Source organism: Cornus florida, unplaced genomic scaffold (assembly GCF_030987335.1).
Source record: "Cornus florida cultivar Cherokee Brave unplaced genomic scaffold, ASM3098733v1 CherokeeBrave_3.0.0_Hap2_Chr11, whole genome shotgun sequence".
NCBI lineage: Eukaryota > Viridiplantae > Streptophyta > Magnoliopsida > Cornales > Cornaceae > Cornus > Cornus florida.
In genome coordinates, this window is record NW_026775581.1 from 99,640,946 (window position 1) to 99,665,984 (window position 25,039).

Genomic DNA, 25,039 nt, shown 5'->3' on the forward strand with positions numbered 1-25,039 from the left:
TACCTAAAAAGAAAAAGAAAAAAAATCAAGAAAAGTTATATATATGCATATACAAGGATATAATCCTAAGGGAATCGTAACCGTTGTAGCTACAGTTGAGGCTAACCCACACGTAATCTTGAGGGGCACATGTGTAACGACCCTAAAATGATACAAATAAAGAAAAAAAAAATTTTGGCATGACCTCTGCTAAAAAGGGTCCTACGGCAACCTGCTTAAATGCATAAAAATGCAAAGGCCTCTCTTAGACCTTCAAAATTTACCAAACCTGTCCCAACACAATGCAAATAATACATTTCAACATTTCTTTCATCCGTTCATTTTGCTTCAACATAGTTCAGGTCATGGTGGAATAACTACATGCTATTTAATCTAAATACCATAATTACAGTCCCAAAAATATTGTTAAGATCAAAAGTCCATGTCATACAATGTTAAGATAACTTATATCAAAATTACAGCCCATGAATATAACTACAATAACAAGAGTCTATAAGTCTCAGAACATAATAAAATATACTAAGTTTTACAAAAATAGTGGGATTTAGATACAAAAATAACAAAATGATCATCTAATCATACTAGGCCTGTGGTGGAACGTCATCCGCCACTTCATTCCTGTTTCTTGAAAAATGTTAAAATGAAGGGGTGAGCATAAGCTCAGTAGGAGGTGCCTAAGGTACACCTCTTGAGACCCCGTGAATCCACACAATGAATAGGAATAAGGAAATTGGGATCATACCATGCCGGGAGTAAAAATATAACTACGATACCACATTATTAATCCAATACCACAAATAAATATGCCATGCAATGAGATGCCATGTCATGCAATGTCACTTCCCATTTTCCAAAACCATTTCCATTATCATTTCTAAAACGTTAGTGAACCCATCCCATGGCAACTCCGTGGCTGCACAAGAGGAGGATTGACCACTGTCATTGACCCATGACAACTTCATGGCGTCATTTGGGGCCCAGGTAACTCAACCACACTAAGGCGATCTCCCTAGTCCCCTCTAGGCGTCACTAACACCGCAGTCCCTAGGCAACTCCTAAATGGCCGGGTTTTTCACAAAATCATCTTCAAAATTCTTTCCCAAAAATATATATATATATATATATATATATATATATATTTTTTTTTTTTTTCAAATTCAAGTACCCATCTCTTTCCCAATGAAGTGCATAGATGCTTCACGCCTTTTATGTCATATCAACATTTATCATCACACACCAATTTTAAGATTTAACTACTTAGCATGCCTCAAAAGAAATTCCAAAGAAATATGTAACGACCCGAAAAGATACCAAAATAATAATAAAAATATAAAATTTCGGTATGACCTTCGCAGAAAAAGTCCCTCTATAACCTGTTGAAATACAAAAAAAAAAAAAAAAATGCAATGGCCTCACTGGCCTTAAAAAAAATAACTAATCCTGTCCCAACGCATAATACAGATATTATATCACATTTCTAAAATGACTACATACATACAAAAAATTCCCGTCCCTCCATCTCATCCAAACAAGGAACACACTTAAGTTACATCAAGTTACGGTTCATAAAACGTAGCTAGAATTTAAAAGTGCATAGCTTACAACATTGTACCAATTAAACTAAAGTAATATTTCTGATTTTACCAATTTTTCAATTTTTAGATTTTTTTTGATTTTATGAATTATTTTAATCATTGTCTCGTTTTACGTGCCGAACACTTTGGGGTGTGCCGGGTGAGTTCTTAGAGTTGATTGGAGCATTTCTTTCAGTTCATGACTCTTAGAAATGCATCGTCTGTCATTTCGGTATTTTTTTTAATTTTCCGGGCCGAGAGGTCCCAGACGGGACCTGTTACTGGAGTTGTTGAGCACGGGGACTATGATTTGAGTTTGTGGCATTTAGTGCATTATTATTTGTTGAACAATTACTTGGTTATATATGTATTTAAAGTTGTGGTTGTGATACATTTTATATAAATGTGTATATATATATAAAATGTTGAAATTATATATATATATATATATATATATATATATATATATATATATTAAAATAATGGGACCCACCACTATTGTTAAACCATTATAATGACCTTATATGGTCATACCAGACCATCTGCTCTATCTCTCTCTCTCTCGCACAACACCTCTCTCTCCTTTTCGTTTCTTTTTCTTTTATTTTTAAGCTTACACTTTTCCACCCATTTTTCGGCCAATCGGTTGGGAATCCGATCTTGGTTCCTTGATGGAAAATGTTTCTCTCATATTTCTCTATCACATAGTCAAAGGATTTAATTTTTACAGAAGCGGTGATTATTTTATGAATTTTTGGATCTAAGGCTACGGATAAGGTTTTGAGTCACTTGAAGTCGGATTCCGGAGCTGACCCTTTGAAGCAGTAGAATCACCTCGTCGACAGCTACATTCCCACTGAACAGTTTTCCGTTCCGCCGCCGTTGACTGGCATTGACTTTTATTGACCGGCGTTGACTTTTGTTGACCGGCATTGACCGTATTGACTGGTGTTGACTTTTCCGGCCAGGGATATATTTTGGCTACTTTTGAGGTAGGAGTGCTCTAATTCACAATTTCTTAGGTTCTATGTGAATTTTCCTTCTTAAATTAAGTATAAGCATGTTTAATTTCAATTATTTTGACTATGTGATTGTGGTAGATTATATGTAAAGTGGTGGATGTATGCTATATGATACATGAGTTTGTAAATTTAGTTACATCTTTGTAGTGAAGAAGCATGCTTAGAAATGACAAGTTGTTTACTTTATGTATTTCAATTGCATGCCATGGAAATTTGATGTCATGATCATAGAAATAAATATTTAAAATATTCTTTTACAAGTTGTGATTATGATATGGGTAAAACGTATGGAATATAGTTGTTGAATTTGGCATTTGGAATCATGAAGCATTTATGCATCCATTGGGAAAGAAAAAGGGGAAAAGTATATTTTTAAAAAAACTATTGAAATTGTTTCGGGGAAAAGTTTTTGAAAAGTGCTTGTGGAAACCCGGACGCCTAGGAGGCGCCTAGTGGTCTGTGGTGTTAGTGTGGTCTAGAGAAGGGACTAGGGAGAGACCCTAGTATGGTTGAGCTAACTAGGGTGGATGCGACGCCTTGGAGGTGCCTTATGGTCGTGGATGGTTAGCCAATCCCCCTTTCGTGACGCCTTGGAGGTGCCTTAGGTCGGAGTACACTAACGGTTTGGAAGTTGAAACGGTATGGTTTCAAAAACGAGGAGTGACATTGCATAGTATGGCACATAATTGGCATACGTGGTGCATTTGGTAATGGGTTGAGATATGTATGTTTGTTGATGATACCGTGGCTTTACTTGACTCCCGAGATATGATCCCGTTCTCTTGCTTTCTATTCTCGATGTGGATTCACAGGATCATAAGAGGTGTGTCTTAGACACTTCCTACTGAGCGTTTAGCTCACCCCATCATTTTAACATTTTTATGGACACGGATGGCAAGTGGCAGATGACGCTCCTCCATAGGGTTCGATGGGTTAGTAGACCGTTTTGACATACTTTGTAGCTATAATCTCATTTTATTATTTATTTATTTATTTATTATTACTTTTTTTTTTTTATAAACCCGGAATGACACGTATAATATGTGTTGACGTAGGAAAGAATGGTGTTGTCCCTAGTTGACCTCGGGTTCGGTGAAGAACTCGGCTAACGGTTCGGACCTACGGGTTCGAGTCGTTACAAATTTGGTATCAGAGCGATGGTTCGAAAACCATTAGGATGACAGGTAGAGGCCTACTTAGGGTTAGGTGAAAGTTGAATTGCATTGTTTATGTACCTATGTGTTAAAGTGTTTGTTATTTGAAAAGCATGCTTATTTGCTTAATTGCTTATGTGTTTACGGTTTTAAAAAAGGCATGCTTATTTGCTAAGTGTTCACATACTTATGTGTTTAATTGCTAAAATGTGTGTTATATGGCCATAACGATGAAATGTATACATAATTGAAAACATATTAATTATGATATGATGACAAGTGTGATTTAGGTGGTAATGGCAAGTAGTAGGCACGGTATGTGCAATTTTATTTTAAATGATAATGTGGCAAGTAGTGAGCACGGTAGGTGTAAGCATGTCTCGTATGGTATTGTGATGGTTATTAGGCATGATTACGCAAGTATATTTTTTTTTAAAAATGAAAGATAGGGTGTTTTAAAAAATAAATAAATAAATAAATAAAATATAAATAAAAATAAAAAATTAAATTAAATGATGGGACATGATTGTATCATGGTATGGGGCACGGTTATTATGTATGTGCTTTTACGTGTGTACATACGGTTGGGTACGGGATGGTTGCCAGTACAGTAGAGTACTTATTGCGGCATTGATGGTTGTGCGAGTTTTGACCTGAGTAGGCGAGGAGCTCGGTTGCTCAAGGGTTGTTTAGGTGTCGGTTTTTATCGAACTAATGGCATAGGTCTTTAGCTCGTGGATCGAGCTATTCATTGCATGGTTGCTTTATATTTCTTGTTGTTTTTGGAGTGTAGTGCTTAGGGCACCATTTTCGAACGATTGTGTATGGCATAGTGCGACGTCTGGGGTGAGACATGCAAGTTTCAGGTGATAGGGTATGGGTTTTGTGACTGTGGAGGTCATGGCTCGGTGGATGAGCGGAGTTATAGGTTGTTATGGTTGTCGAGAAAGTCACGAGGTGAGGTATAGTGGTTAGTTTTAGCTGTGTAGTGTAGGATTGCACGATAAGGCAGGTAGTATGGAGTCATTGGTATGTTTAGTTGTTACAGGTGAAGTGATAGATGGTAGGTACTATGTTACCAAATGAACTATGTTTTTGAAATTGAAAGCTGTGGAATGGAATTGAAATTATATGTTGTATGTGGGGTATGAGGAGGTAGTGCATGTTGTTTAAGGATTCAAAGAGATAGACTGATGATTGGGATGATTGAGACAAGGGTGATCTCGAAGGCTTAGCTGGTAGCCCCATTTGACTTTTGTCGGGGCCAAGGGTGTTTTAAGGAATGGTAAAGAATGAGAGTGATGGTGTTAGCGCTAGGGCGTAAGGCTCCTTCGACTGAGTGTATAGGGTGTCTTGGGAAGAATGGTCGAAGTATCCGATTAAGCGTTGTGATTGATTACATTGTAGATGGTTTTAAGGAGACAGTTGGGTGTTGAACATTCTGGTTTTTGTGGTCATTTTTCCTTGGAGATGTGTCGGCATGGCATTGCCATATAGAGGTTCTTTTCTAGTAGTAAGTAGTGGTTGCCATGGAGAGTATCGAGAGTAATGCTCATTTTCTTGTTATGATGGTGTTATCTTAAAGATATTTGAGGAAGAATTGCTTGGTGGTGGCTTGATGGTTCGGTGGGATGATAGGTTTGAACCGTTGTTTGGGATGAGTGGCAATAAAGGTATTATAGTGTGATGTTTAGTGCTGACGAGTAAGACGGTTTAAGGTATGATCCGATGATGGATTAGAGATTGTGAGTTGTTTATTGTATGTTATCAAGTAGGTGGTGGGGGTTGTGCATTAGTCGAGGTGATGGTGAACAGCTTAGTCTTTAGAGTCAGTGAGGACGATATTGCTAGATAGGCACCTTTTTCTTTTGACGAGTCAGTGGGTTGTTATGACTGAGGTCACGAGTCGGGTGTACACGATGATCGAGGTAGTATCTTTTGGGAAGGTAGTGATGGAACAGGTGGTAAAGTGTCATTTTATGGCATAGGGGTTGTTAATTGGGAGTGACGGGATATGGTGTCCAATGGGTTGTGATCGTTTCTAGTGTTGGTATGTTGTGAGCATTGATGCTCTTGTTTGATGGTTATGTCGTGAGTTGTATCTTAGTACTCGATGAATGAGTGGTAGGGATCTGATTGGTTTTAGTTAGCATGGGCGTTGTGGAGTATCGTATGTGAGGTTTCTGTGTTGATAGTGTATGATGATCCGTTAGTGGCAAGTTCGCCTAGAATTGAATTCGTAGTTCCGTACGGGTATCCGGTTGGTTCTTTTCCTTATGTGTAAGGAGTTCAGTCCATCTCAGGTGAGATTGGGTGTCCACGGTTGGACGATTAGTGAGTAGCGTGTGATAGGGTGTCAGGTGCATTCAGGTGCAAGTCATTAGTCACTTGTGAGAGTGGGGTTCATTACCCTTTTCATTTGTTCTAGTCCTGATAAAGGCATCGTTTGTCGTAAGTCTTGTTCTCCCTTTAGGAGTTGTGCGCGTCCGTGGATGGATAGACCTATGTGTGGTTCGTTACGCTATTTGAGTTCATCGGTAAGGTTTGGTTGGTTTAGTCGACTCACTCATATGGAGGGGAATAAGTCATTGGTTCTTAGTGGTGCTTATTTTGAGAGTGGTTTGACAGCACAAGTTGCCGAATAAGGATTGTGTTTCCGGTGTCTAGTTTTGTCAGTGATGGCTAGGGGTGTATCCTGAATGGTGAGTTTGAGGATGGTTAGGTGACGTAACGTGAGTCAAGTACTTGGGTGTTTTTATTGATATTTGATTTGAACAGTGTCTCAAGGACAAGTGTTGGTATTGTTTAAGTGTTATACAACTAGGAAATGAATATGGGATTCCATTGAGGAATAATGGAAAAGATTAACTCTGGTTTCGAGATCTCTGGAATGAGATAGTTGTATTGTATGTTTTGACGAGGTAAGGATTAAATTGAATGATGTTATGGAGTTGTCTACTTGGTATGGATGTTATTAAAATATTAAAGAACTTGTATGCTGATTGATGATTGTGGTATTTGGCATCGTATTGCTTTTAGTTTGTTATGATTGTGTGATTAAGGCATGATTGGGATTCTTAGAGTACGTATATGACTGTATAGTTGTTGAGGTTATGTGGAACGATGGGTGGATAGTGAGTGGACCTCTTGGTTGTTTTGTGGATTGTGTGTTTAAGGTTTAGACCTGAGAGCAGGGACGACATCTATGTTGAGACCGGATCGATGATGAGAATGTCCTGGCCAACCATTTCTCCTGAATCAGTCCCTCTTTAGCACAATGTCGGGTCAAAGGTCAATTATTGTTTCGATTTGTCAAGGATAATGAGGGCACAATATTGCGCGCTGTGTCAGCATGATAGTGTGGTTTCAGGTGGTTAGTCTCGGGTGACAAGGTTTGTTAGGTATGACCAAGTGTCCGATAAAGGGTTGTGGTACGACCACTTGATTATCGAGGATCATGTTTTGAAGATTCGTGTCTTGAATATAGGATAGTGCACTTTACTAATTTGGTGACTAATGATTGTATAGTTGTTTAGAGATTCGTTATTTAGTCATCTTGAGGTTGTTAAGTATAATGATTGCCGTATAGTGTGGTTAGTAGTCGTTGGTGCAAATATGTGATGGTCTGATAGAGATGTGTAGATTTTAGTTTGAGCTTGATTGTGAGATTGACGGGGTTCCATGTCTGGAGTTTTGTGTGTCTTTTTAGGGATGAGTTAAGATTGGATGTTGTCATGTTCGATGGTCTAGTGACTGTTCTTCTTTCGGGCTCCGTGCGTAGCGGTGTAAAGTGGACCAGTGTCGGTTTTGAGTTGAGTGTAGAATCCAGTGGGTTTTGTGTATGATGTTGTGAGTCAATAGTACCCAAATAGAGTGGCGAGCACTAGGTTTGTGGCAATGGTGTGTGATTGCCTATTGACGTCCGGTGTCACAGGCAATAAGGTTGGTGAGCTCATAATCCTGCGGTTGGGTGAGGTATTTCTCAGAAAGGTGTGTGATTGTGGGTCTCCTTCTTAAAGAAGGATAGATTTCAAGGACGAAATCTTTTAAGGAGGGTAGATTGTAATATTTCTGATTTTACCAATTTTTTAATTTTTGGAATTTTTTTGATTTTATGAATTATTTTAATCATTGTCTCATTTTGCGTGTCGAACACTGTAGGGTGTGCCGGGTGAGTTCCTAGAGTTGATTGGAGCATTTCCTTGAGTTCATGACTCTTAGAAATGCATCGTTTGTCATTTTATTATTTTTTTAAATTTTTCGGGCCGAGAGGTCCCAAATGGGACCTGTTACTAGAGTTGTTGAGCACGGGGACTGTGATTTGAGTTTGTGGCATTTAGTGCATTATTATTTGTTGAATAATTACTTGGTTAAATATGTATTTAAAGTTGTGGTTGTGATACATTTTATATAAATGTGTATATATATATAAAATGTTGAAATTATATATATATATATATATATATATATATATATATATATATATTTTAAAACAGTGGGACCTACCACTGTTGTTAAGTCATTATAATGACCTTATATGGTCATACCAGACCATCTGCTCTATCTTTCTCTCTCTCTCGCGTAACACCTCTCTTTCCTTTTCGTTTCTTTTTCTTTTATTTTTAAGCTTACACTTTTCCACCTATTTTTCGGCCAATCGGTTGGGAATCCGATCTTGGTTCCTTGATGGAAAACGTTCCTCTTGTCGTTCTTTATCACATAGTCAAAGGATTTAATTTTTGGAGAAGCGGTGATTATTTTACGAAATTTTGAAAATTTTGGATCTAAGGCTTCAGATGAGGTTTTGAGCCACTCGAAGTCGGATTCCAGAGTTGACCCTTTGGAACAGTAGAATCACCTCATCGACGGCTACGTTCCCACTGAACAGTTTGCCATTCCGCCGCCATTGACCGACGTTGACTTTTTGTTAACCGGCATTGACTGGCATTGACTTTTCCGGCCGGGGATATATTTTGGCTACTTTTGAGGTAGGGGTGCTCTAATTCATAATTTCTTAGGTTCTATGTGAATTTTCCTTCTTAAATTGAGTATAAGAATGTTTAATTTCAATTATTTTGATGTGGTAGATTATATGTAAAGTGGTGGATGTATGCTATATGATACATGAGTTTGTAAATTTAGTTACATCTTTGTAGTGAAGAAGCATGCTTAGAAATGACAAGTTGTTTACTTTATGTATTTTAATTGCATGCCATGGAAATTTGATGTCATGATCATAGAAATAAATATTTAAAATATTCTTTTACAAGTTGTGATTATGATATGGGTAAAACGTATGGAATATAGTTGTTGAATTTGGCATGTGGAATCATGAAGCATTTATGCATCCATTGGGAAAGAAAAAGGGGAAAAGTATATTTTTAAAAAAACTATTGAAATTGTTTCGGGGAAAAGTTTTTGAAAAGTGCTTGTGAAAACCCGGACGCCTAGGAGGCGCCTAGTGGTCTGTGGTGTTAGTGTGGTCTAGAGAAGGGACTAGGGAGAGACCCTAGTATGGTTGAGCTAACTAGGGCGGATGCGACGCCTTGGAGGTGCCTTATGGTCATGGATGGTTAGCCAATCCCCCTTTCGTGACGCCTTGGAGATGCTTTAGGTCGGATTACACTAACGGTTTGGAAGTTGAAACGGTATGGTTTCAAAAACGAGGAGTGACATTGCATAGTATGGCACATAATTGGCATACGTGGTGCATTTGGTAATGGGTTGAGATATGTATGTTTGTTGATGATACCGTGGCTTTACTTGACTCCCGAGATATGATCCCGTTCTCTTGCTTTCTATTCTCGATGTGGATTCACGGGATCATAAGAGGTGTGTCTTAGACACTTCCTACTGAGCGTTTAGCTCACCCCATCATTTTAACATTTTTATGGACACGGATGGCAAGTGGCAGACGACGCTCCTCCATAGGGTTCGATGGGTTAGTAGACCGTTTTGACATACTTTGTAGCTATAATCTCATTTTATTATTTATTTATTTATTTATTATTACTTTTTTTTTTATAAACCCGGAATGACACGTATAATATGTGTTGACGTAGGAAAGAATGGTGTTGTCCTTAGTTGACCTCGGGTTCGGTGAAGAACTCGGCTAACGGTTCGGACCTACGGGTTCGAGTCGTTACATAAAGTTTCTCAAAATAGTTAAGATTACATTTACAAAATAATAGAGTTCTAATACAAAATATAGAAAAATAAAATAAGTCTCCAAGCTCGTCTAAACTTGTGGTGGATCGTCGTCCGCCATCTCTTTTCCGTATCCTGAAAAATGTTAAAAATAATGGGGTGAGCATAAGAAGTGTCTAAGACACACTTCTTATGACCCCGTGAATCCACATAAGGAAGAGGTAAAAAGAAACGGGGTCATTCCATGGGGAATACATATTCTCAACCACAACTACAAATATGTAGCAAATGTCAACCAATCTCAGATTTACTAAAATGCCATGAAGTGCAATGTTATGCAAATGTCGCTCCCCATTTCCGAAATAATTCCGTTTCGACAACCAAACCGTTAGTGTAATCCGACCCAAGGCACCTCCAAGGTGTCACGAATGGAGGGTTGACTAACTATCCACGACCACAAGGCACCTCCAAGGCGTCGCATCTAGCCTAATTAGCTCAATTATACTCCCTTCTAGACTACACTAACAACATAGACCACTAGGCGCCTCCTAGGCATCCGGTTTTCGCAAACTCCTTTAAAAAAATATTTTTCCTAAGAACAAATTCATTTATTTTAAAACATTTTTTCCCCTATTTCTTCCCCAATGGATGCATGAATGCTTCATGCTTCATTTCATCAATTCAACTATAATGTTCCCGCATGCTTTTTCAAATAAATTAATATATTACTAAAAATACACAACTCATATTCTCATCCCACATTTTTATAGCAATTTAAGTATACAATTCACAAATTTATTTCCATAATTATAACATAAATTTTCATAGTAATTAAAATCATGAAAACAAACCAACACTAAGCATGCTTCTTTACAAGTTAAAAATCATCATACTAATAAGCCCAATTAACACATAACACACATTTATCACCTTCAATATAAATAACCCTAACAAACATAATCACAAAAAAATTAAAATTAAGCATGCTTAAAGTCAAATTAAAGGGGAAAATTCACAAGAAATCTAAGAAATAGTGGATTAGAGCACCCCTACCTCAATGGAAGTGAAAACCCCCAAAATCTCCAAATCCAAGCCCTAATTTCGAAATCCCTAGGCTTGGCCAAATGATGTTTGGCTCTTATCAAATTGAAGGCCTCGACGAGCTCTCCGACTTTGCTTCATAAAATTCTACCAAAATCCAAAGGAGTAAAGCTAGATCAAACTTTGAGATTGCAAAAAGAAAAAAGAAAAGTGAGATGCCAAGAGGAGAAGGGACGCAGCAGAGAGAGAGAGCGAAAACAATTAAGTCGTGTAATGGCCTTATGGCTTTTTGTGTGTATAATATATTGGTGGGGCCCACCAAATTTTGAAAAAATGAAATATCTTTAAAACTTTAATATATATATATATATATATATATATATATATATATATATAATCATACCCATTACAAAATAACATACTTCCTTCAACAAAATTCTAGCATGGTAAGCAAGTAAGACATGGAATTAAATTCATATAAACACGCTATTTCATGTAACACCAATTGAAATACATAGACACATATCTCATTACAACAATATGATCATTTTAAGGAAAAATAACACAATTTAACATGCTCGACAACAAATCAAGTAAGATGATTCACAAATGAGCAAGAAAAAGTGAATTAGGAACCCCTACCTCTAAAATTATGAAAATTCCCAAATTTTCTACCCTAATTTCGAAATCCCTAGAGTTGGCCAAACAAGGAATTGTTTACACCCACGTGTAGATCTCGCCGTGCTTTCCGATTTGACACAAACGGCACCCAAAAATACCACTTGGTGAGGGAGAAATCAAGGAGTGAAGTTTATGGGAAAAAGAAAAGAAAAAGAAAAACAGAGAAGGAAAGAGAAGCCGCGTGAGAGAGATGAGAGAAATGGGTCTATAATAACCCTTTGTCATTGCTTAATAAACAAGTGGGTCCCACTAAATAATAATATATATATATATAAATATTCATTAACATTACATTCTCCCCAACTTTAAAAGATTTCATTCCCGAAATCAAGCCATACCTGAGGGAGAAAACAACTCTGGATACTTGGAGTGAACCTCATGTTCAAGCTCTCAAGTAGCCTCCTTAACTCCATAATGCCTCCAGAGAACTTTAACCAATGGTATCGTCTTATTCCTCAACACCTTCTGCTGTGTGTTAAGGATTTGAACTGGTCCCTCCTCGTAAGAAACATCCTTATCAATGTCCACATCAATCTAACTCAAAATGTGAGATGGAGCTAGCTCGTACTTTTATAGCATCGATACATGAAAGACATTATGGACTCTGTCTATCTGCGGTGGCAAAGCAAGTCTGTAAGTAACCTCTCCTACCCGGTCCAAAATCTCAAAAGGTCCAATGAATTGTGACAATAACTTGCCACTCTTCCCGAACCTCAACAACCCCTTCCATGGAGAAACCTAAAGAAAAACATGGTCTCCCACCTCAAAGGATAGTGGTCGTCTTTGCCTATCTGCATAACTCTTCTATCGACTCTGAGCTATAAGCAATTTCTGTCTGATCAGCTTAATCTTCTCAGTAGCCTCAAGTACTATATCGGGTCTTAAGGCGGCTGTCTCGCCCACCTCAGTCTAATAAACAGAAGACCTACAAGGTCTACCATATAATGCCTCAAATGGAGCCATCTGAATACTCGCCTGATAACTGTTGTTGTAGGCAAACTCAATAAACGGAAGGTGATCCTCCCAACTACCTCCTAAATCAAGTACACATGCCCAAAGCATATCTTCCAAGATCTGGATGGTACGCTCTGACTGGCCATCAGTCTGTGGATGGAATGCCGTATTAAGATGTAAAGCTAACCCAAATGCGGCTTGAAGTCCTTCCCAGAACTTTAAAGTGAACTTGGCATCCCTATCTGAGACAATGGTTATTGGAACTCTATGCAACTTTACAATCTCCTTCACATATAGTACACCAAGCTTCTCTGCATCATCTCTTGCTTTAATAGGCAAAAAGTGAGCCGTCTTAATCAATCTGTCAACAATGACCCATACGACTTCATTGCCCCTCAATGACCTTGGAAGACCTGTCACAAAATCTATAACAATATGTTCCCATTTCCACTGTGCTACAGGTAATGGTTGCAACAAACCGGCTAGTCTCTGATGCTCGGCTTTCACCTGTTGACAGGTAAGGCACTTAGCCACAAACTGTGCAATATCTTTTTTCATTCCGTTCCACCAATATTGATGTTTCAAATTATGATACATTTTAGTACCACCCGGATGAAGTGCAAAGTGGGAAGTATGAAACTCCCGTAAGACATTCTCATGGCAAACTGTGGGAACAACCAACAAGCCTCTGTACCGTAGACCTCCATCTGCATATAGGGTCTAATTTTTCACTATCTCACCACTAGAGATCAAGGTGTAAATAGCGTCCAAATCCAGATCATGTCTTTGCGACTCAATCACTCGTCTAACAAGGGTAAGCTGAGCCACAAGACTAAACAAAAATGCCGACTCAATGCCATCGTCATCATAGCAATACAATCCCATCTCTGCTAAGTCTTCAAGCATCTTCCATTTTTGAATAGCCAAACCGGCCAGAGTCCCACGAAATTTTCTGCTTAAGGCATCTGCTACCTCATTTGCCTTGCCCGGATGATACTGCAAGTCAAAATTATAATCTTCCAAGAATTCAACCCATCTTCTTTGTCTGTTGTTTAAGTCCTTTCGGGAGAAAAGGTACTTGAGACTTTTATGATCCAAGTACACCTCGAATCTTTCACCATACAAGTAATGTCTCTAACAGTTTAAGGCAAATACAATTACCGCTAACTCTAAATCACTAATAGGGTAGTTAAGCTCGTGAGTCTTCAACTGTTGAGACCCATAAGCCACTACTCTACCATTCTACATCAACACACATCCCAAACCATCACGTGAAGCGTTACAATAAATCACGTAACCCAAGCCACGCTCAGGTATCACCAACACTAGAGCCATAGTAAACTTTGTCTTCAATTCCTGAAAGGATGACTCACAGGCTTCATTCCATGCAAACTTAATCCCTTTTTGGGTCAAACGGGTCATAGGAGCTGCCAAGTAAGAAAAATCCTTCATAAATCTTTTGTAGTAACCCACTAAACCAAGAAAACTGCGGATTTCAAACACATTCTTAGGTTGTTCCTAATTCAGAAATGCTTCTATCTTTGATAGATCAACCGATACTCCACATTCTAAAACAACATGCCCCAAAAACTTCACTTCTTGTAGTCAAAACTCACACTTCTCATAGTTGGCATACAATTGGTGCTCCCGTAAAATATACAATACAATACTCAAATGGATCTCGTGCTCCTCCCGAGATCGTGAATACACAAGAATGTCATTTACGAAAACTACCACAAACTGGTCCAAGTAATCGTGAAAGACGCGTTTCATCAAGTCCATGAATGCTACTGGTACATTAGTCAAGCCAAAAGGCATAACAAGGAACTCATAGTGTCTATACCATGTACGGAACTCTGTCTTTGGGATATCCTCATCCCTAACCTGTAATTGATAGTAGCCTGACCTCAAGTCAATCTTTGAAAAACAACTAGCTCCCCTCAACTAATCAAACAAATCATCTATCTTTGGTAAAGGATACTTGTTCTAGATGGTGGCATGATTCAACTTCCGGTAATCAATACACAACCTCAAAGATCCATCTTTCTTCTTAGCAAACAAGACTGATGCACCCCACGGTGACATACTTTGTGATGGCCCTAGTTTTTAGGCCAGCGCATCCTGTAATGAACCGAACGTAGATCCGATAACGAATCCAGAATACGAAAGCAAGAAACAAGACAACGGTCTCCCAAGACACAACACACCTCTGAGAAACTTTGATGACATTCCATGAGGTCGTGGAACTCAATAAGAACTGATGCAGAAGAGAAAGATCGGAAATATGACAAATAATCCCATAGCGGCAAAATAGTCATTTTATATGGAAATGACGTCCCTAGAATGTATATTATTCCCAAGACACATCCATGACTTCCCGTCAAGTCACGGAACTCAAAAGAAAGTAGCGAAAACAAATTAAAAGAAAATCGGACAAATTTAGCCCCAAAGGCAAAATAGTTATTTCTTAAAATATAGATTCGGATACTACCGAGCACACCACTGGAAAGAAAATGAAAAACTAATCAATATGGACTCAAGAATCGCATGATTCGGAGTTCGGACGAAGGAGGTTCGGCAAAACAAAGAAAAACGGACATGCAAAGCAAAAAGGGCAAATTGCTAATTATTCAAAATAATCCAGGTGTAATTGAGTACACCGTTGGATAGATGACAAAAAATTAGTCAAGTTCAAAAAAAATTTACTCGATTTGGAGTCCGGACGAAGGACAAACGGTCAAAAACAAAAATAGGGTCATGACAGCTACAGTGCTGTCGACCCACTGCTGCTGCAACTGAAAGTAAAAACGGGCATCTAAACAGATTTTTTTTGGAAAAACTCAAAGAAGAAACCCCCCTAAAATTAAGTTTTCTACCCTAAAACGCGGACAGAAACAAAAAAAAAAATACATTTTAAAATGCCCTGAATGCCCCCAAGAAAATCGGGTCAAGAGGGTAAAAATACTTCCAAGCTGCTGCCCAATGAAAGGAAATGGGGCTTTGGGAGGTTTTTAAATTGCCTAAATTGAAAATACAATCTTAAAATACACCCACAAGACCCCCGGAAGTTTCAGATCGGTCGACACATTTTTCAAAAAAAAGTCGATGAGTAGTAACAAGTACTAAAATCTCAAGTTTTAAAGAAAATGGCATAAACCAGAAAAATGAACTTGGCGCGGGATTTTCGGGACCAAGACGACATTTTCTAGAAAAATACGAAGAAGAAACCTCCCCCCCCCCCCCAATCGAGTTTTCTACCCAGCATCATAGACGAAAACAAAAAAAATATTATGAAATACCCGAAATACCCCTAGATAAAAAAGGGTAAAAACTAAAAAAAATGCCACTTTGAGTTTTTATTTCATCAAGAATGGTATTGTGTGCCAAAGTGAACATGTAACCATACGTAATATGATAAAGTAGATGTACTACAATAGCCTACAGCCTCATGGCATGTTGTATGTAAAATATGACCATTCAATGCATGAAATCTCCTAACTTCCATAAGCAACAATAAAGTTAAAAATTAGCATACATATCACATAAGTGTCATTGGCCCTTGGCCTCATTATATACAAGTCAAATATATTGCATAGAGTGTACTTATGTACACATTACATAAATGAAATCAAATATACACATTTTGACAAATAAGGCTACAAGTGGTATTTCAAGCCAACCTTTACAAGAATTAAACCTTCAAGTCTACAATCATCCAAGTAATGATGAACATCACGAACCAAGTCTTCGTACCTGAACAAAACCCACAGTAACTTTGGGGTGAGTAAACAAGTTTACTCGTAGGGAATAAGCATGCATAAACTCGATTTCTTCATAGATTTTTACATTAAGTGGAAACGATTCAAAAGAATCATGCCACCTAACGTCTATGTCAAAGTGAGACTCAAGGATCATCCTAAACTACTCATACAATTTAAAGTGAACAACGGCATACAAGTATACATGCTCAAGTATACTAAACAATGTTAAAACATGTTATACAACATATAAGCATACATTTCCAAGTATACTAAACCATAGTAAAACAAGTTATGAAACGTCCAAGCATATCTAATGTTATGCAACATATAAACATACATTTCCAAGTATACTAAACCATAGTAAAACAAGTTATGAAACGTCCAAGCATATCTACTCAAGTAGACATTTAATATGGAAAGCTCGTAAATCATGTACACAAACACAAGTATACTAAACTAATAGGATTGCACATGTGACAAGTATACATAGTACAAGTATACTAAATGAAATTTAAACTCATGAAGCAAGTATACGAGTTCAAGTATACTAAATAGGATTCAAATACCCAAGTATACATGCTCAAGTATACTAAACAATGTTAAAACATGTTATCCATGATTAATAACTTGAAATTAAATGCGAAAACAAATAGCGGAAAGACTAGGACATTCGGTCGCTAGGCCAAGCAAGTATTTTCGGATAATTACGACCCATAAAGTACCACCTAGTGCGCACTTATGACTTAGAAGACTCTTATCTCCATACTAGAGCCAAACCCTAGCCATCAAATAAATTATGTCCTCACAAACTTTCCAAAATCAATAAGTTCAAAACTTATACAAACTCAAATGTAAGTTACCACATTCCATGCACAAGTAAGGTTGAATCCACACAAACCATGTCCTAGAATTCAAGTTTAAATAGCATATGACATGTTATGTCCTCAATATGTAATTTATACATAAAGCAAGAATATCTTACAATAATTGAGCCACACTACCATCCTAAGCCACAAGTACTAAATAAGTTACAATTTAGTAACTAGTTTTCAAGGTAAGCAATTGTAATATTCTAACAAGTTATGTACATACACAAGATATATATTTAAACAAGCTTTACAAGTCAATGATATTTTGTATCATGCTAAGTCCAATTACCATTTTAAGAAGCCATAAGTATTAGTTCTACATCAAGTTAGTAGCATACTCACAAGGTAATTAAACATATTACATTTTAAGAGATTTTTAACCTAATCATGGAAAGTCTCTAGATTTCAAATCAATTCTAAATAACCTCAAATTAATATATGTTAAACAACATAGCATGCTCATTACATATATCAAATCAAAAGAGCAAAATGAGCAAGACATCATCATGTAGATTTTAATTAATTTAAATTAATTAAATCTCAAATTTTTCAAAAGTTGTTCAAATGATCCCAAATAAATATATAACAAGGACTAAGTCATGGCCATGCCATATATTAAGTCAAAAATGGAATACAAGCAAGGTACAATTTAGTAGAATTTAAATCAATTTAAATTCATTAAACTCTAGATTTGAAAACTCATTTAAATCACCCCAAATTAATATACAACAAAGATCAAGTCATGAACATGCCATACATTAAGTCTAAAGTGAGTTATATGCAAGTTACAATAGATCATTTATTTCTCAAATTAATATAAAACATGCATACAACTTGTATTTCACTACAAAAGCAATTAAAACCACTTAGAAAATAAACTATAACACCCCCTATCTCACAAGATGATTGTTCCTCTTGAATCCAAGGCAAATCAACACAAAATGGCAAACCTTTCAAGGGTTATGTAAAGGTGGATAAGACAAAGCTTTTGTATTCCAAGCTTTATGCTCAAAGCTGAGTGGAAGGGCACTAAAATAAAGCCTAATGCTTTAAACCAAGCTTTTCCTTCAATGGTGGCTAGGTTAGGGTTTGAGAGCAAAGAGATAAGAAAAGTAAAATGAAAAAGAGGTGAGTGGAGGATCTAGTATTCCTCCACTCACTATGTGCTCTTACACTACCTCTCGCACACAAACAAATGCAAGACAAAATATGGTGCCTACACTTGTCACCATCCTAAGTAATCATCCAAAGCTTGTTCTTAAGCCTACACTTGTCAACCATCCATGCCAACAAGTGCTCCTATCATAGGCCAACAAATGGGTGAATCTCCACCCTCCATGTGTCATCAAACTAAGCCTCTAAGTGGTTCCACTAAAATGTCAACAAGTGGTTCCATAGGAGTTTGACACTTGTCACACTTTCCAAAAATTACAAAAAGGTCATTTTTCAAAATATCTTCTAAATTAAATTATAAAATGGTCCCTAAGATGAAAAATAATTACTTTATTTAATTACACTAAAACCCCATAAGTTAAGAATATTACAAAAAAGTTATGCATCCATACCCTTTACAAGAAAAGTAAACACTTAACATACTTTTCTAAGAAAGTAAAAATACACATAGTATGGAATTTAAATATCGTGGATACATACAAAATCATAATCAAATCCGAATACGAAAAGTGAGGTTGTGTCAACAAAGTGACAAAGGGGAAAAAGACGAAAAGTGAATAGTGTCGAAAAATGTGGAAATGACGCGGTCCTTAAAGGAAGTTGTCAATCCAAAAGAAAGAGTGTCAGAAACCATTTCGAGTATTCAAGACAACACTAAGTGACAAAGAAAGTTCAACAACAAAAAAAATTCATCCGTAAAATTCTGAGGAAAAAAGGAAATGAAAGAAATGACCAGGTCATTACACATTTGGTCGGATGAAACCTTTCATCCTCAAATCATCAAGCTACCTCTTCAATTCTTCTAATTCAACTGGTGCCATATGATACGGTGCCATAGAAATCAGCGCGGTACCGGGTATCAAATCAATAGTAAACTCCACTTTTCAGTGTGGAGGCAACTCTGTCAAATCCTCCGAAAACACATCCAGAAAATCACGAACAACCGCAGGATAGTCTTCTTCCAAAATATCATCTTCTTCAGCTAGAAGACTAGCCAAGAAGTAATCAGCATGACTCCATCCACGAACTCCATAAAACGATGAAGTGTAGGAATCACTCTGATCTCCCTCAGGAGTGCAAACTGTGACTTTACCTCTGAAACAGTCGATCGTGGCACGAAAGGAAGCTAACAATCCATCCCGAGAATGACATCAAAGGTAGTCATCTCCAGGAGGATGAGGTCAAACACAAAAGTCCGCCCGGCTATGACGATAGAACAATCCCTCACAACTTTGCTCAAAGATACTGAAACCCCAACTGGCGTATCAACACACAACGCCTAATCCATGAAACTGACCCCTAACCCCGTTGCAAGTACAAATGATGATGAAATGAAGGAATAAGATGCACTAGAGTTAAACAAAATACGGGCCCAAGAACCAAACACTAGAAATATACCTCGGATAACTGATGGACCAGAAGATGCATCGGCCTGAGCAAGTGCAAAGACACGTCCCTGTGGTGCCTATGCCTGAGAACTGCCAACCTGAACACCTAACTGCTGCACTGACATAGTAGGAGTATCCCTCCTAACTGGCCATGAACTTTGAGAGGACATAGCAGGTTGTGGTGGTGGTGGTCTGAAACCTGATTGAACTATAACCGACTGTGACGGCCTCTATTATGACCCTCTACCACTACCGGTGCCTACTCCCTAATTAGGATAATTATTAACCATATGACCCTGCTGGCCACAACCAAAGCAAACCCCATAACTAACCGATGCCTATGGACACTCTAACTTGTTGTGACCCGGTTGATTACAGCGATAACAAATGATACCACTCCTGGCAGACCCTGCTGGCATAGGGTAGTAGGAACGGATCATACAGACTACTGCCCTGAAACTGAGATGAACTACCTCTGTTCCTCTTCCATGAAGGTCCCTCTAAAGATGACCATGCATTCCTTTTTTGTTTCCACTGTTCCCTTCTTGCATCTTTATCTTTGGCCTCCACCTATAGCTTCAATGCTCTTTCCACTACCTCAGAATAAACCTTGATGCCCTATGCCATTAACAACGGCCTTATTTTGTAATCAAGACCGGAAATAAACTTTCAAGTCTTATCAACTTCATCTCTCACCATCTCTGGGGCAAAGCGGGAAAGAGAAGTGAACTTGTTCTCGTATTCTGTCACTGACATATTGCCTTGAATAAGGCCATTAAACTGGTCCCTTAGTTCCCACCTCTTGGGAGCAGGGAAATACTTCTCATAAAACAACTCCTTGAACCTATCCCAACTCATCTTTTCAATCTTATACTGATTTGTGACTGACTTCCACCAAAGCTTGGCATCTTTTGAAAACTTGTAAGTGGCTAAAATGATTTTCAAGTGATCATCCATTACATCTATAGAAGTCAAATGGGTTTCCACTTGGTCCATGTAGTCGTCCGCTACCATTGGATCTGCACCACCCTCAAACATCACTGGCAATAACTTAGAAAACCCTTTAATAATCTTGAGACGTTTCTGTGCTGGCGTCTCCTCTACCTGAACTACCGGTTGTGGTACCGGCTGCTGATGAGTAGCAATTGTAGCCCTCAAGGCTCTCTGTAATAAAGGATTTAATGCTAGTTCCGCCAAACCTTCACCCTCTTCAATGGGTTTCTCAACATCATCCCTTCTGGTGGAAACACTTCTTGGGGTAATCAAATCACTAAGAAGTGTATCTTATTCATTTTGCTCCGCCGGATTAGAGTTAGAGCTTTCACCAGCATCACCTCTTGTCGGCATAGAACCAATACCTCTGGGTTCCTTTCGTGGCAGCATCGTACTATAAAACAAGAAAACAGTTCAATAACGATAACACTAAGGTCCAACCGTGAACAACTCAACATAGAAGGATACTATACTAATACTTAGCATGCAAGACTATGCAATGAATACATTAATATAAGCATATAAACACGTAAACACATAAACAAGTAAACAGTTAAGCATATTTTTTCACATAGCAAAACACTTTAACAAATAATCACATAAACTATGCAAATGACTTCCCAAACAATTCTATGTAGGCCTCTACCCGTCATCCTAATGGTTTTTGAACCATTACTCTGATACCAAATTTGTAACGACCCTAAAATGATACAAATTAAAAATTAAAAATTAAAAAAAAAATTAAAAAAAAAAATTGGCATGACCTCTGCTAAAAAGGGTCCTACAACAACCTGCTTAAATGCATAAAAATGCAAAGGCCTCTCCTAAACCTTCAAAATTTACCAAACCTATCCCAACATAATGCAAATAATACATTTCAACATTTCTTTCATCCATTCATTTTGCTTTAACATAGTTCAGCTCATGGTGGAACAATTATATACTATTTAATCCAAATATCATAATTATAGTTCCAAAAATATTGTTAAGATCAAAAGTCTATGTCATACAACGTTAAGATAACTTATATCAAAATTACAGCCCATGAATATAACTACAATAACAAGAGTTCATAAGTCTCAGTACATAATAAAATATGCTAAGTTTTACAAAAATAGTTGGACTTAGATACAAAAATAACAAAATGATCATCTGTCCATACTAGGCCTGTGGTGGAACGTCATCCGCCACTTCATTCCCGTTTCCTGAAAAATGTTAAAATGAAGAGGTGAGCATAAGCTCAGTAGGAAGTGCCTAAGGCACACCTCTTGATTGGGATCATACCATGCCGGGAGTAAAAATATAATTACGATACCACATCATTAATCCAATATCACAAATAAATATGCCATGCAATGTCACTCCCTATTTTCCAATACCATTTCCATTATCATTTCCAAACCTTTAGTGAATCCGTCCCGTGGCAACTCCATGGCGGCACGAGAGGAGGATTGACCACTATCCCTGACCCATGGCAACTCGATGGCGTCATTTGGGCCAGGTAACTCAACCACACTAGGCGATCTCCCTAGTCCCATTTACGCCTCACTAACACCACGGTCCCTAGGCAACTCCTAGGCGGCCGGGTTTCTCACAAAATCCTTTTCAAAATTCTTTCCCAAAATATATATATATATATATATATATATATATATATATATATTTTCAAATTCAAGTTCCCATCTCTTTCCCAATGAAGTGCATAGATGCTTCATGTCTTTTATGTCATATCAACATTTATCATCACATACCAATTTTAAGATTTAACTACTTAGCATGCTTCACAAGAAATTCCAAAGAAATAACATATTTCCTTCAACAAAATTCTAGCATGGTAAGCAAGTAAGACATGGAATTAAATTCCTATAAATATGCTATTTCATGTAACACCAATTGAAATACATAGACACGTATCTCATTACAACAATATGATCATTTTAAGGAAAACTAACACAATTTAACATGCTCGACAACAAATCAAGTAAGATGATTCACAAAGGAGTAAGAAAAGTGGATTAGGAACCCTACCTCCAAAATTATGAAAATCTCCAAATCTTGTGCCTTAATTTCGAAATCCCTAGAGTTGGCCAAACAAGGAATTGTTTACACTCACGCGTAGATCTCGCCGAGCTCTCTGATTTGGCGCAAACGGCACCCAAAAATACCACTTGGTGAGGGAGAAATCAATGAGTGAAGTTTGTGGGAAAAAGAAAAGAAAAAGAAAAGCAGAGAAGGAAAGAGAAGCCGCGTGAGAGAGATGAGAGAAATGGGTCTGAAATGACCCTTTGTCATTGCTTAATAAACAGGTGGGTCCCACCAACTAATATATATATATTCATTAACATTACAACATGGATCTCCTTGCCAGTTTCTTGTCACTTTATAGATTGACTTTATGCTCATCATAGCAGCAACTAATATTTCAAAATGAAAGCATGCATATGAGAGAGTTAATTAGAACATGAGGAAGAATGAAAAAATATCAAAGGTAATTGGAAAGAACATGATTACCATCTTTGTCATCTGTTTGCTAGTATAGAAACTGTTTTACAACATAAATCTCGATGGCATTGATGATGGGAGGGAGATTTGAATTACTGGTCTTACTGACTGAAAGCTCATAATTTGGATAACTCATCAGAGGTGATGTGCTGTATATCGTAGTTGATGACAAATAAACTGGAGAAACAGGTTTTTTATACACTTGCTTCCCATTCAAGTAAATGTTTAATCCTCTGGTTTGGTTTTCTTGCAACACTTGAACTTCCGCGAAGTATAAGTACATATAAAATTGGTCTGTGCTACTGTCAGGCTCCCATGAATAGTATAAGGAATCTTTGCTAACATTTGGTGTGATGGCAGAGCTCATGACTTTAGATGGTGGCTGGTACAGACCATCCGATTCAATTATCGAATCCAATGTTGGGGTACTTAACTTTGTGCGTTCTGGCTATATGGCCTCCACACGCTATCATAAACATCATCTTTGTATCTGAGAGACATTAGAACCACAGGCATGACTCATGAGGATATATATATATAAATATATCAAGTACTACAAAAATTCAAATGAAGGGGAAACTTAATTGATTCTTCCTAGCTAGTTAATTTCTAAATTCAGATAGGAAAGACCAACCTGATATTTTCACTGACATAGTCATCCCTTATTGAACCCAAATCTTGACGCAACCAGAATTCTAGTCGTACATTATTTTCTCTTTCATACATAGAATTATTCAAAGGCCTTAACTCCAATGCTGAGATGAAAGGTGTTCCATGGCCTGTGTTTACAAGACAAACATTTATATAATCTTTAGTGGGAACATGTATGATCTCCTTCCTCCAAGTAGAGGTTGAATAGTAGATTGTCACTGTTTTCCAAAAATTAACTCCAATGTGCAGATCGAAAATTGGTGGCTGCTTTTGATCATCATAATTTCCATACAAGAACCACGCTCTTATCAAATATTTATTACCTCTCCCTCCTTGAGGTCTTAGTGTATAACAGTTTCTGGTTCCTTCAGGAAAGCTTCTAACATTCAGAAACTGTTGTCCGCCTGAGTTAGTAAAAAATTCAGATGATATAGGCATGCTCAAACCAGTCTCCACAATGTTTGCATCTGCACTATAATGTAGTCCTGTTGTCGTGTCAGTGTAGCTCGAAGCTTCACGCATCCCACAATCTATGCTTATGAATCCTGCAAGAGATTTGTTGGAGTTAATCTGGAAAAAGAGCAGTGCTATGAACAGTTGCGCAAACGATTAGGGAGAGAGTTAGTGAAACTCGCATACCAACTTTACGCCCACAATTTTCTACTTTAGAAGGTGAGAAAGTATCATTAAGTAACGTCGTTTGATAGTCTAGAGTTGTCTTGTTCTGTTAGATGTAAGAAAACCCACTTGAAGCTTTGTTTATTTCGACAAAAAAAAATTTATGTAGGACGTTTCACAAGTAAAGCCATTTTTTTCTCTCTTATTTTCTGTTATTTGATTACAATCGTTAAAATGTTTTTCAAATCCAAGTCTAGAAGAGTAACAAATGCAAAATCTATTCGCAGACAGTTAAAAAAAATTCAATTTGACATTTTATCAAACAATTAGTAGTCAATTCAGATGCACACAAATTCACCAATCATGAGTAAGCAAGAGCAATGAACACCAAACCCCATAACAAACCATAACCTTTGTTACCAAAATCTCAAATCCACCATCAATAAGCAAGCACTCTTCACAGGATCTCTCCCTCCCACTAGCTTCGGTTTAGAGATACTTTACAAAGTGG

At 37.5% G+C, this 25,039-nt stretch overlaps 1 protein-coding gene and 1 pseudogene across 1 annotated transcript; both read right to left on the reverse strand.

The window, feature by feature from the left end:
• The window catches only part of LOC132281659 (LRR receptor-like serine/threonine-protein kinase IOS1), a 35,375-nt pseudogene extending 11,663 nt beyond the window's left edge, over nucleotides 1–23,712 (reverse strand).
• Nucleotides 23,689–24,516, reverse strand: LOC132281660 (putative leucine-rich repeat receptor-like protein kinase At2g19210; the record flags this gene model as incomplete). The annotated part of the gene is made up of 2 exons (XM_059783341.1): nucleotides 23,689–23,749; nucleotides 23,894–24,516. Coding segments are annotated over 2 exons (684 nt in total), but the record flags the coding sequence as incomplete, so codon positions are not given.
• Between the last annotated feature and the right edge of the window lie 523 nt (nucleotides 24,517–25,039).